This window comes from Crinia signifera, chromosome 1 (assembly GCF_055691185.1).
Source record: "Crinia signifera chromosome 1, ASM5569118v1, whole genome shotgun sequence".
Taxonomy (NCBI): domain Eukaryota; kingdom Metazoa; phylum Chordata; class Amphibia; order Anura; family Myobatrachidae; genus Crinia; species Crinia signifera.
In genome coordinates, this window is record NC_139217.1 from 387648231 (window position 1) to 387662289 (window position 14059).

Sequence of the window (14059 nt, forward strand, 5' to 3'; positions counted from 1 at the left end):
GCTGGTCGCAGGAGCAAGCTCCTGCGACCAGCGATTACAATGGGGTAGAAAACGGGAGCGCGCACCTGGCGATTTATCGCTGGGGCACACTTCCATCACTGGCAATATGGTTGCCTGCAACCATATTCCCAGCGATTATAGCCCATATCGCCCCCGTGTGTACACAGCATTAGATGGACAAAACCATGTGCACTGCAGGTGAGGCAGGTGTTACTTGTGCAGAGATAATTAGATTTGCATGGGGTTTTACTTCAAAGTGAGATCTATATTGCAGTGTAAAAATAAAGCAGCCAGTATTTACCCTGCACAGAAACAAAATGACTCACCCAAATCTAATTCTCTCTGTACATTTTAAATCTGCCCCCCTGCAGTGCACATGGTTTTGTCCATCTAAGAAAGAATTTGTCAGAAAGAGTGAACTAGAATAAGGGCCTCAGTTCCTGCTGGAGCCTATTGAAAAATAGCCCTGGATATAGTAGTAGCCGTTCTTTCTTGGCCACCATTAATTAATTAATCTAAATTAAATAATCAGTCTAGCTTAAAAATTGCTACAAATAAATCAGTTAACAATTTCTGCCAAACCCATGCCTCCGAGTCTTTATTTCAGGTTTATTTATATAAGTTAAGAATGTATAAATATGACATGCAAAAGGTACACATGAGATGTTGGGATGTTTGATGTCATATATTTGTACCACCTTAGGTCTGACAGGAATTGTAGGATGCAGCTAGATTTTCAGATGAGCCACTGCATTTGTGTTTCACATAAAACTGTTACCTATTTGTGAGTTTCCAACAGTGAAAGATCACTCAGAGCCCTGGATAAGGGAACCAAGCAGAGTGAGAGTATGGGAACTTGTAGCTCCAGTCTGACCTTTCTTCTCCACATGCTTTTATTTACTGACATCTTCCGGGGAATCAGCCCATGGGAAATAGAAAAGCAGATGGAGAGGCAGGCCTCCTAATAATAACATATTCTGTATACCTTTCAGTGGGTTATAAACAGTGGCGGTTTTTACATATGCGCATTGGCAATACCGTCGCTGACATTGCGCAGGTGCAAGTCCAGGTGGCTGTCATCTGCACTGTACAGACGCAGAGAAGAACGGGAGCAGTGGCAGCGGCGTAGGGGGGGGGGGTGTTTGCTGACAGCTCAGCCATCAGCTGCGCCAGCACACCTCCTTCAATGAGACAGGTGTCACCACTGATTATAGTTGTAGAAATATATATATATATATATATATACAGAATACAGAATGAGCATTCAACGGTGGGTGCCATATTGTCCTGGGCTCCTAGGACAAAGCTGATTAACTCCACAAGCTGATTAACTCCGCAGAGGGTCCTCCATTGGAAGAATAGTGGTCACACTTGGATCCCTGTGAATCCCACAGGTGCTGCTGTACTTTCAGGTTCCATTTCGGGGCTTGGAGCCCAGAGGCTGGCATCTCCATACCTCTGGAAGTTACACCCATTGCATTGAAGTGAACTTACAGTATAAACAGAAATGTTTTACTCTGGGATATACACAAAACATTCTTGTTAGACAGCAAATCCTCCTTTACAGAATATCAACGTATCTATTTACATACACTTCATTGACATTGCAAAATCATATTGGAGTCTCAGCTCTAACAATTTTAGTTTATTAAGGTCTTGTTAAGGTCTTGAATATCTGTGATATAGCCCTGGGTTGCCTACCCTTCCAGAATGTCCGGGAGGGTCCCGGATATGGGCGGACCCCTGCATTTCCCTGTGAGATTTAAATTGCCGCGATTTATGGCTTTTCGGCGGAGGTGGTGGGGCTAAATATGCAAATAGCATTTATTTAGCCCTTCCCCCTCCTCGGAGACCCACGAATTGCAGGATTTGTATTACTGGGGGCAGGGACTAATGATGTCTCCATCAGTCCTGCCCCCAGAAGTGCTGCTGACAGTCCCCTCTCCAGGGTTCTCCCAGAGAGCAGACTGTAAAAGTTGGCAACCCTGATATAGCCTGACCCGCTTAAAAGTTTAAAGTCTAATGGGGCCTACACACAGGGCGATTTCATCCCATTTTATAAGCAATCTGACTAGATCGCTTAGAAAATTACCCTACATCGTTCTGTGTGTAGGGGCCAAAGTGATAGCAATGTGCAGCCCCGCGCGTCGCTATCGCTGGGCAATTAAGATCCTGCATGCAGGCTAAATCTAGCCAGATCACCGGTTAGGGCCAGTGTTCTCACACTGGCCCTGACAGATCGCTCAGCACACATTGCTGTTCAGCGCTGTGTGCTGAGCGGTCTAGCATCGCTCAGATCGCTCAGCACATTCGCCCCGTGTGTAGGCCCCATAACATCAACCATTTGAGACACTGCAGACACATCAGCACACAGTCCACAAACTCACCTTTCCCAGTGACTGCAAACATTTGGGTCCTCAAGATTCAGTGATAATGACATTCCAAGCCATTGATAGAAAACTAATGCAAAGAGTCCATAGCAACAAGATAATGGAAGCATCTTCTTGCTGAAAAAGACAAGTCAACATTATAACATACATGACAGTGATGACTTCAAACAATGATTATACTACAGTGGCTTATGTTACGTAATGTTATTTACTGACTCCTGCAAACAATCACCTTTGAAGATCTGAGGGATAATATGAAACAGATCATCATGTGGTAACAATAAGAAGGTACTGTATGAAAAGGCCCAGGCAGCTGCCACACAATAATGAGTCTGAATGTGCTCAGCTATGGACTCATTCAGACTAGAACCCATAAAGAATGGGATATTGAATAACGAAATTACAAAGAACACACTGTGTATAATAGCAAGAGAAAAATAATTACAATATCTTCCAAATCCCTTTGGATAATCGGGATTGGTACGCTCGGCACACTAATTTATTCTCCCTCTATGGGTGTCGTGGACACCCATAGAGGGAGAAAGTGTCGGGATTTTGGCGGTCGGGATTCCGGCATCGGGATTTTGACCACCGGGTTTCTACCTGCATCCCGGATAATCATGTAGCACCCGCCGTTGTGAATACCTTATACTGAATGGGTACAATTGTGTTTCCTACCTTTCCTACCCGTAGTATGCAATGCATTAAGTAGTCAGTGGCAGAAGGATAGTCACCTGTGCCCACGGTGCTAGCGATCACTTATTCAGGGTCTGCATCAATTTTCCTGACCTATTTACACAGCTATACATTCATAATAACAATGCAACAGGGTGGACCAATCACTGTTCTTTCAGGAACTCTTTTCTATTGCTGGGCTGTGGGCATACACTTCTCCCCTCGGAGAAGTCGTCCACAATCCCCCATTGAGCCGCCTGGGACCTTCCCGGGCGGCAGGATCGCGTGCAATATAACTATTACAATATTTCACACGTGATCCTGGGCACAATTTAACAGATTGCTTCTGCAGCCGATGAGAATCACAGTCTCCGGTGCAAAGCGCACTGGACCGAGCATTGCATCAGATCTGCTGTCAATCACATGCAATTTGGACACTCTTCATGTGTTTGATCGTCGCAATTGCATGAAAAAAGCCCAAATTGCATGCAAATCATCCTAGTGTATGGGGGCCTTAAGACATTTATTGCCAACAGCAAACTCCAAATACCTCTTCAAAGCAGATATATACAGTATGTCATACACATTTATATCTCTGATTACTGGGATTAATTAAACTATCGGTTCAGGAACAATCCCGAAGTGAGATGTCTGTTATTATGTTACCACTAAAACTAAATTACAGATCACTGTGCTGCCATGTTGCCATTATACTACAAACAAGTCAAATTAGAAACATTATAGAGCTTGCTTTTGGCCTGTTCACAGCAGTAGCTAAAATGTTATAAAACATCTGTTTATTATAATGTAGAGCTGTTTTATTTGATTCAATCTTGGAATGTCAACACACAGCGTAATGTATAACTTACTGTTATGGGCAGTAACAACTCCTCCGTTTCTCATAACATTGCTATACAAAGTTATAGAGAATTATTATATGTGATCTACATCAGCCAGAGTGGTCAACGACCTTACAGGTGGGTAAATACAACATATTTCCCATTTTACAGCTTGTTGCTCAAAAACACACAGGATACGGGATAATTGTATGGATCCTTGTGTTGGACTGGCCCAGAGGGGAATAGGGGAAATCCCCGGTGGGCCCCACTGTCTGGGGGCCTACCTCTTCCTCAAGGGATCAGACTATGCACCTCAATTACACATTAAATATATGTCACTTTTTATTTTTCTGGTACATTATTGTGCATGCACTAGCAGTATTTACTATAATTTACCATACTTACCATTAGAGAAATGGTTAGCCAGACCTCTGTGAAAGCTGGCCACACTCCCTCTGAAGACTAGCCACACCCCCTACACATGGGCCCCAATCACTGCATTCCCTGGTGGGCCCTTCACACCCCAGCCCGACACTGTTTTTCACCATTGCAGCAGCAGCAAAAATGTGTACTGCCAGGTATCGGGACAATTGAATGACCCCCATGGGATCAATTAGCCATGGTGATTTACTGAAGCCAATTGAATTCCCCCTTCGCCTTTTGAAAACTAAGAGGGCCTTCTCAGACAGCTTGTTTTGGGTCAGCAAAATACAGGGAATTAGGTTACGAATCTTGTTTGTTGGTCATAGCTGGTCTCACTGCTGCCCCTGTCACCCATTGTTTTTACCTGTCAAAGGCTGCCTCTCTCTGTTTCACAAAAGAAAAAGTTTCTCAGCAAATTCCTGGTTAAAAAGCTTTTACCCAGTAATTTGCGGGTGGTGTGAATTGGGGTCAGACTGCACCCGGCAAAATGACCCGGCATTCAAATATGCTGGGTAATTTCTGGGTGGGTGTGAAAGGGGTATAATACCATTCTGTACACTAACCTCACAAGTCATTATCAAAACCCACACTGGTTTTGATATGTTCCAATAGCCAAATAATCACAGCTCCCAATGGTAAATTTCAATAAAATGATGACCTATTCAAGGCAATTTATGTGGATACATCCATTTCCTGCTTCTTGTATAATGGTCAAGCTGCTCCTAAAGTTCTTTTGCTGACTCTTCAGCTCTACTGTCTATCACCTCCTCCACCAATAAGTTGTGTGCTCTGAGCTATGTAATAGAAATCAGAGAAGTGATCTCAGGTGTCTTTTTTCATTTGTTTGACCTCAAATAACATACCTGGAGGTTAGGGGATACCACTGTGCTAGGCTGAGCAATGTCACAATTCAGCACATGGGAGACACGAATAAGCACAATCATCACTGTTTGACTCACTATAATAAAAGTAATACACTTAGCTAATGTGAAAGGCCTATGAGTTTCATTTCTTCTGCTTAGTAAGGCTGATCTTTCAGTTGTGCTATTCAGCATGTGCACTGACTTTCACACCTTCCTATAGGTTAGCTGTACAGGATAATGGAACACATCCTGTACAGGATAATGGAAAGCATCTTCAGGCTTGGAATGCATGTGTGTCAGGAGTCAGCATTGTATTGGCATACCTATGTCTTGCAGAAAGGTTCTACTACATACAGCAGTCCAGAAGAACAAAGGATATCACAGTTTGTAGAAGTACAAAATTAATTAAATTTATATGACAAATGTGAGTGATGCTGGCATTTTTTATGGACATTTTAAACATCTCACACCTTGGCACTCAACGGGATAATTTTGACTACAGTATATCGCCAACAAGTCATGCTGTCAAGCTCTGTACACACTAAACAATAGGCTTTACCACCAATATATAATTAATGGGGGCGGGTGACATCACAGACAATATCAGTTACTGATATTGTTCAGTGTGAACGATACACACTGGGTAGGCCTGCTTTGTCCGGACTGCTCCCGCAAAATGCTGCATCGCCACCCCCGCAATGATCTGTAACCACCGCCATTGCTACTTAAACTGCAGGCACGTGCTTACATGCCAAGAGCTCCAGAAATTGCCCAGCAGCAAGTTTCAGAGATCAGCAATAGGGTCTGAATCAGGCCCAATATCGGTCACCCAGGCTTCTGAGCCCGTCGTGTAGAGTGTACACAGCATTTTGTATCAAGAGACTGATTAGAGGAAACAATATGGTCATTAGGTCGACAGTGTCTAGGTCGACAGTCAAAGGTTTGACCACTATTGGTCAACAGTCAAAAGGTTGACACATCAAAAGAGGTCAACATGCATTAGGTCATCACAGTCAAAAGGTCGTCCTGGGAAAAGGTTGACATGAGTTTGTGCAGGTTTTTTTGGTGACTATGTTGAAATAGGTCAACATGGACACCGTATAAGTGTCCATGTTGACCTATTTCACGCTTGGCACATTATTGTATTGTCCCTACATGCCCACTAGGATGGCATAGTATCAACAAGTCAGGTTAAAAAAAAAATCAACAAAAACACATCAACCTTTTTCCAAATCGACCTAATGCACATCCATCCTTTTTCATGCATCGACCTTCTGACTGTTGACCAATAATGGCTGACCTTTTGACCATTGACCTAGACACTGACACGTACCGTTTTCAGCACTGGGGGACAAGGAGGGAAACACATTTTCAGGAAGATGGCACCACACAGTCATCCTCAAGCAGGATGGAAGCCACTACTAATTTGTATACTTCTGTATGAAGAGTACATAATAAGCATCAAACAAAAACGTCAAACATATTATTGTGCCTGTGCCTGCCTATTATGTTTTACTTTATGAAAGCTCAACAAAACTACAAGCGCCCAGTGTCATGGGAAGACCAAAAATACTGGGACTGTCCAAACTTTCAAATCTGTTGAACACTCCTTGGCCCAAACCCCAGTTGCACAGTGCTGAGCAGGGGACTCAGCTTAAGCGCAGTGTCGGGCCAGTACCTACATTTCTGTTGGGGTCTCAGGCCCTCATGCTCGGTTGCTCTGTAAGCTGCGAGGATCCGAATGGCCGCCATTGTCAATTCCCCTCGTTAACATTTCAGGATGTGTAACAAAACCACATTCTTGCATGTCTCCACAGCAGGAGAAATAATTTGATGACCACCGACCATCGAATGATTTCTCCCATCTTTGGGCAGGCAGTGTGTCCTGAAGACACGGTGGGTAGCTGATGTCCTGAGACCTGTCCACATAGCCATGGAAACACCCAGCATTTTCATGGGGACACCCATAAAACGCTAGCCGTTACCATGGGTGGCCACCATCCCCACCGTCGTCCACCTTGGGCCTGCCCCGGGCCCGCCCTGTTCCTTGAAAACAGCTCGGCAACTATACAAGTCGCCGAAGCCATTCGCAAAGGGGAGCTGCACATGCGCATAATAGGCCATGTGCAATCTCCAAAACACTGGGACGGGGCCGAACTCGCAGTAATGTGAGAAGATCAGAATGACCCCCTCAGTGTGGTGCTGTTCTATGCCTGGACAGAAAAACACCACACAGCTATTAAGAAAAACTTGCTGGGGCCACCATCTATTTCAAAGGAGCAACTGCTCATTAGCACTAGTGGTGACTGATTTCAGTGTATGTCAGACCTCACAAAAGACCTTCTGTGAGACATCATAACACACTGACTGATGGGACATATGCCCTTACTGTAACAGGTTTATTGATGGACGTTCTGAATAACTTTATAGCTCTTAACTGACCAGAAGATGAGATTGCTGTACAGTATCCATCTCTGCAGAGTGTATGTACAGTATTTGGGCAGAAGGAGAAAGCATTAGGTTTATAGTTGTGATAAAATTCACACCCACACTCTCATAGCAGAGGCCACTTGCAGTCTTTCCCAGCAGAGTCGCTGCACTCTACAAACAAGCTGCCCTGTTCAGACACTGCCAAAGAATAGTACAGTGCCGTACGTGTCACGGGAAAGTTACTTTCGGCAGACCTCATTTTTTTACTGTTTTCATTGTTACTGCAGAAATGGCAATTAAGTCACCACAATTACACAGACTCACACAATGCTGAAGTTGATTAGTTGCTGTACACAGATTTATATTCTGACTTTTACTTGTAGCCACTGCTACATACTGTACACAACTACAGGAAGCCTCCCCAGAGAAACTTCACTGTATATCAAAGTGGTTCTTAAACTGGTTCATCAAATAATTTCCTTAGCTGAAACATTTGTAATCAATTCTTAAACTATAGATAGACTAAAGGCCCATACACACTACGCGACTTTGAGCTGAAATTTGCTCAAAACAGCATGTTTGAGCAGCTTTCACCTCAAACCCGCCCAGTGTGTATGGTCCGGCGGTGAGTGCTGCTGTGCGCTCCCGCATCATCGCCAGGAAAGCCGCTCATCTGCTGGTATTAGCTTTGAGGACGGCCTTGCATAGCTCTGCTCTATGCGAAACTGTCCGCCCCCCACCTTCGGCGCCAGGCAGGGGGAAAGCCGCTCAGTGTGTATGCATGCTGTCATCGCTGTCCATACACATTGGGCATAGTCGCCCAGTGTGTATGAACCATTAGGTTTACCCATGTTTGAGCTTAATGATTACACGTTAGGTGAATTAATGTCCCAGCAAATAGTAAACTCGATCTTTGCCCAGTGTGTATGGATAGTGATGATGCCAATCATCGCTGCGGGGAAAGCCGCTCAGTGCATAAACACTGAGTGACTTTCCCCCTGCCCGGCGCCGACGGAGGGGGGAGGACGGCGTTGCATAGCGGAGCGCTATTCAAAGCTGCCCTGAAAGCCGCTCATCTGCTGGTATAACCAGCAGATGAACGTCTTTTCCGGCGATGATGCGGGAGCACACAGCAGCACTCACCGCTCATCGCCGGGGCATACACACTGGGCAGCTTTGAGCTGAAAGCCGCTCAAACTAGGTGTTTTGAGCGTCTTTCAGCTCAAACTCGCTCAGTGTGTATGGGCCTTAAAACCCAGTATTATTTACTGATTTAATTTTTTTCAAAATACTAAAATGTAACAAGTTAGACAAAATTTAAATCTATACTTTTAGCTACAATCTTAATTGCTCGAACTGCAAACTTAGGAGATGATTCAGAGGTGGTTAGTTATCAGCATTGGTAGCAGCAGCTCAATAACCTGCAAATGCTAGTCTGAGCCTTCCTTTTGTGCTGCACTCTGGAATAGAGTATAAAAGCGCTAAGACGCCAATTTACAGGCTACGTCGCTTGTCTGTGCAACGTAGATTTTAAACACTCCAATATCAACAAAATTACAGTCGCACATCATCATTTGCTGTAGCTTAGGTTATACTGTACACTAGCTCAAATCCATCTAGGCACACTCCCATGCATCATTAACAACGTCTGTGCTACATGCACAATGTTGGCCATATGATCAACAAGGCATGCAGCAGCCGAGAGGCAGGAAAAGTCACAATATGTTTATCGATATTGTTCAGTGTGTATGCTCATTATCATTTGCCTGGGCTTACCTCCGATATCATTAATCATCTCTGAGGTAGAGCCCATTGGCTAGTGTGTATGGGGCTTAAAGCTGCCCATACTGTACATCAGCAATAGACTGGGGCAATTTAATGATTTTGTGATGATTGCCCTAAACCATCGCTGATGTATGGACTTCCCCATTGTGATCAAAAATTTATAACAATCGCCATCACAGCTTGTCCAACATGTTAAACAATCTGCGATTGATCGGATTTGCGATTGCTAATGTATGGTGGTGATTGGTCTTTTGTGACCATTTTGACAAACATATTTACTTCCACTGCTGTAAATCACTGTTATACAGATTACAATTAGTGGGTTAAAGCTCGCCATACATCTACAGATAGGGCTTTCAGATAGGGCTGGTTGGAACAAAAACCTGGTAGTATCTGAATGGCAGTTTGGCAGTTTTCCAGCATTTCAAAGCAAATGTTCAACTGTCATTTGCTCTCATCCATTACCAGGATTTTGTTCCAACCAGCCCAATCTGACAATTGATCTGTAGATGTATGGCTGGCTTAAAGGTATTTTTAGATTTGAAGATACAATGTGAAGAGCAAAAAAATTGGCAAATCATTCTGCAAATTGGGTATTTGTGGAACAAACCGCAAAATCATAAAATCTTGGATTTCAGATGGCTGATGGGGAGATAACAGAGCAAGTGATATCCAGGCTGCAGCATAGATTGTTAAATCAAAATAACAGAGGAGCTAATGAAGTCATCTTTGCTCAACCATGGATATCACTAAAACCTGGCCTGTGAGTGTGTCCTGGGGACCAGGGTTGGGAATGCCTGCTCTATACTGTTATATAACTGATGTTATATACAGTTTTTGGTTCTTGACAATGGCTTTCGGAGAAGTTATTGTCATTCTTGAATATTGCACCCCACTGCTTAACTGCAGCTGTCTAGTCAATGGCTTTCTCCTTTGGTTCTAAATCTAGGCTACTTGATTAATTAATACCCCTTTCACACCAGCCTAAAGTCACTGGTTGGGCTCTGGAACAACATATGACTAGCGCTGGTGTGAAAGGTTCCTGGGCCAAAATCCTGGGAAAATTTGCCGGGATTTCAACCGTGCTAGCTAGCAGGGTTGCTCCGGGGTGCAATCCTGGGTCCTGGCTGATGTGAAAGGGGTAGTGGTACTCACCCAGGTTGACGGTTCTCGGTGCAGGTGGTCAGGTCGGGGATCCACACAGGCGGCGGGCGCAGATGACAGGACAAGCAGCGGATGAAGATGACACAGCTCTCCGGCACCCTAACTGCAGCCGGAGAGCTGCATCATCTGCGCTCGCCATCTGACCTGTCATCTGCGCCCACTGCCTGTGTGGATCCCCGACCTGCACCGAGGACCGGCAACCCGGGGTGAGTACTGTCCACTGCCTCCGCCGCAATCCCACCTCCTGCCCGCCTCCTGAGGCCTGCCCGCCTCCTTCCAACACCAGAAAATTCAGGGACTTTTCTGGTGTGAAAGGGGCCAACCCAGGAATGCCCTGGCATGATTCCTGGCCATATTCCCGGTGGGTCCCTGCATTTTCTGGTGTGAAAGGGGTGTCTTCATTCCCCTTCACTACCTGGAATGTTGTAAAATACAACAGTTACTATTTTTAATCATTAAGTAGAGATGTGCAACAATGTATGAGGCAAGCAACATGATGAATATATTGTTATAACAATGTAGCATGCAGTTCCTAAATGGGAATTGGAGAAAGATTAATAAGAACAATGTTGAATAAGATGAACAGTGATATTTTGTAAAGACTCAAAATGTACATGTTCTGAAACATTAAAGTTAAATGCTTTCAATGTTTTCAATAAGAAGGAGAAGATCTAAGGCCTGGAACACCTGGACATTTTGTTATACAACTCTAACCAACATCAAACACAGGCGACACTCTTTTCTGAGTACTCTGCACAGGTGGAGATCTGAACGAGAGAAACACAGGACTTGTATTGTAAGATGTCTACAGAAATGTAATTCTCACAGAATCCAGTAAATATCTTGAGCAAATATGCTGGGGAGTGGTGGGTAGTGTACCACAAATGCTAATTTGACTGAGTGTTTATGCCACACCCTTTGAGGGCACCAGTGTTGTGACATGTGATCCGCAAGAGGACGCCTATGTGATTATGAACATCAGTAAACTCGAACCAGGTCTACGTGATAATTAAATGTATGTCTCCTAAAAGGTAAATCTTAAAATTGCATGTTAGTGAAAGTTGAACGTAATGGAAAAGATTTTAATCGGGAACAAATGGGTTCTACACAATGTTCAATTGGCATAGTTATACACCAACATAAAAAAAACAAAAGTAATTCATCATAATCTGAGCAAAACTGTTTTGTATATACTGTACTGTCCTGTTTGAACATGTGATTTGAGCTTTCACAATACTACAGCATGCATTCATGTTCTTCACGGAACATGTGCAGTAATAGCATCCAGAAGAAAGAAGAATCCAATATGGCAGGGCCAGCTTAGCACTGGGCAGGAGAGGCGCTCCCCCTCTGCATAGCCCTCTGCATCCCCAGCCATTTAAGGGGTTTTTTTTTTTTTCATTCTCCTGCCCCCGTCTGCAGCTTCCCGAGAGATACATGCATTAAATTGCATGCAATTTATCACAAGTAAAAATGCCACATCAAGTACCCAATCATAAGTGAGCCCTCCCAGGGAGCTGCCGGCATAGGTGCCGATTTATGTTTTTGCTGGTGGGTGCTAAAGCCAAAAATATAGAGGAGTGGCTTCATGGGGAAGGGGTGTGGCCACAAAATAATACCAAAATTCAAAATACGGCAACAGAGTTCCACATCCATAAATGCCCCCACAGTGCAGGTACATAAATGCCCCCACAGTGCAGGTACATAAATGCCCCCACAGTGCAGGTACATAAATGCCTCCACAGTGCAGGTACTCCGTGGACAGAATACACTCTTCCCGGCATACTGTTTCCCAGGTGGCGGGTCCAGCAATGTGGGTGGTGCAGCCGCAAATTAGCAAGTTAGTATGGCAGCCTAGCAGCGGGACTCGGGCCCGTGGGTGTTCATCAATTTCCGTGGGTGTTCGGGCCCGTGAGTACCCACAGAATCAGCACCTATGGCTGCCGGGGGTGTTCAAGGGGAATTGGGTCCAACTTGTAATTAGGACAGTGTATGGGGGCCTTTTTAGTCTTATTTACGTATTGTATAAATGACAAGAGCAGGGGCTATTCCAGATATTAATAATATGTATAAATATCTGTAAATACTGCTTTGCATATATATATATATATGTATCAATATACTAATAATTGTGCCTGTGTCATGTTGTATATATGAGTCTATTATTGTATATAACTAAGGGAGGTGACCCAGCAGTCTGGTGTTTGTTTTGTGTCTATTGATCTTTTACAGTATGTCTGTTTTTTCTTCATTACTGAAATGTGTACAATCACTTAAAAGCCTAATTCACAGATGGCTTAAGATATTTAGAATGTTGTTCTAACTCAATGAAAATCTAAAGACCATTGAATGGTTGCAGGCATCATTAAAGAGAGATACATCACAGCCAATACAATCAGAACCACTTCAAATGAAAAGTGCTCTTTCTTTGGTTCGTGTGTGTCTCCATTTATAGCAGGGTATCTTATGGCATATGCATGCTGGCTCCACTTTGGAATCACATTCCAAACATTAATAAGAAAATACAGATGTGTGGCCTCAAGAAAAACGTACCTAAAATTTAATAAATATTGAGGGGGAGATACATCAAAGCCTGATGAGATATAAACAACCAAACAATCATCTTCTGCAATTTGTCAAACGCGGCCTCTAACATGACAGATTGGAGCTAGTTGGTTGGTACTTTGGGGGCTAGTTACTAAGCCTTGGGCCAACCAATCAATGGCCATGTTACAAGCTGGGTATAACAGTTATGAGTAGACTGGTTGGTACTTTGGAGCTGATTCGGACATGCTCGGTATGCTGCGCTCATGCACGAGTCATCCACCTAAAAGCAGAGAGCGAAGGTTATCCTTCACTCGCTGCTCGAAGGGGGATTGACAACCTGTGGGTGCTTGGTGGCGTGCTGTCAGTGTTTTCTGGGCATTCGCCAGAAAGTGCAGGCATTCCTTGGGCATTGGGAGGGAGGGCCGCTGAGGTTATCAGCAGCTTCCTTCTACCCACGGCCTTTGCAGCACCCAAATACTCACTGTGCTCGCAGTGAGTTTTTGTTCACTGCGAGCACAGGAAAACAATTCAATGGTGAATGGTTTCCCCCATGTGTGCACAGCTGCAAATGCATTTGCAGCTGTGCATAGGGGCAGGGAAGTACAGGGGGCATGCATTCAGCAGGCCGGCGGCTACCTGTTCGCTGGGCTCCGAACACTCGCAGCCCAGCAAACAGATCTGAATCAGGCCGTTTATCTCTGTCCAAGTACATCTCCTTCTTTATCTCCGACCACTTTATTTCTCTCCAAAGCATAGTACAAAATGGCTAATTCAGTAATCCACGCAGAAGTGCAAATATTTGATACAGACATATGCAAATGCGCAGCACCCACAGCACACATGCACAAGACATCATAATGCAATTAGATCTCAGCCAGCTCTGCAGTTCCGACAGTCCCCCGTGATGGCGTCCCTGTGCGGGGGTACTGAGAAGGAGGTGGGT

At 44.3% G+C, this 14059-nt stretch overlaps 1 protein-coding gene across 2 annotated transcripts in view; it reads right to left on the reverse strand.

Moving 5' to 3' along the window:
• The window catches only part of MEGF10 (multiple EGF like domains 10), a 130887-nt gene that overhangs the window by 95622 nt on the left and 21206 nt on the right, over window positions 1–14059 (reverse strand). For both annotated transcript variants that reach the window (XM_083151562.1, XM_083151563.1), the window contains exon 2: window positions 2388–2507. In XM_083151562.1, coding sequence (XP_083007688.1) covers window positions 2388–2500 — 113 coding nt within the window. In that variant the 5' untranslated portion in view covers window positions 2501–2507. The remainder of the gene's footprint in view (window positions 1–2387; window positions 2508–14059) is intronic.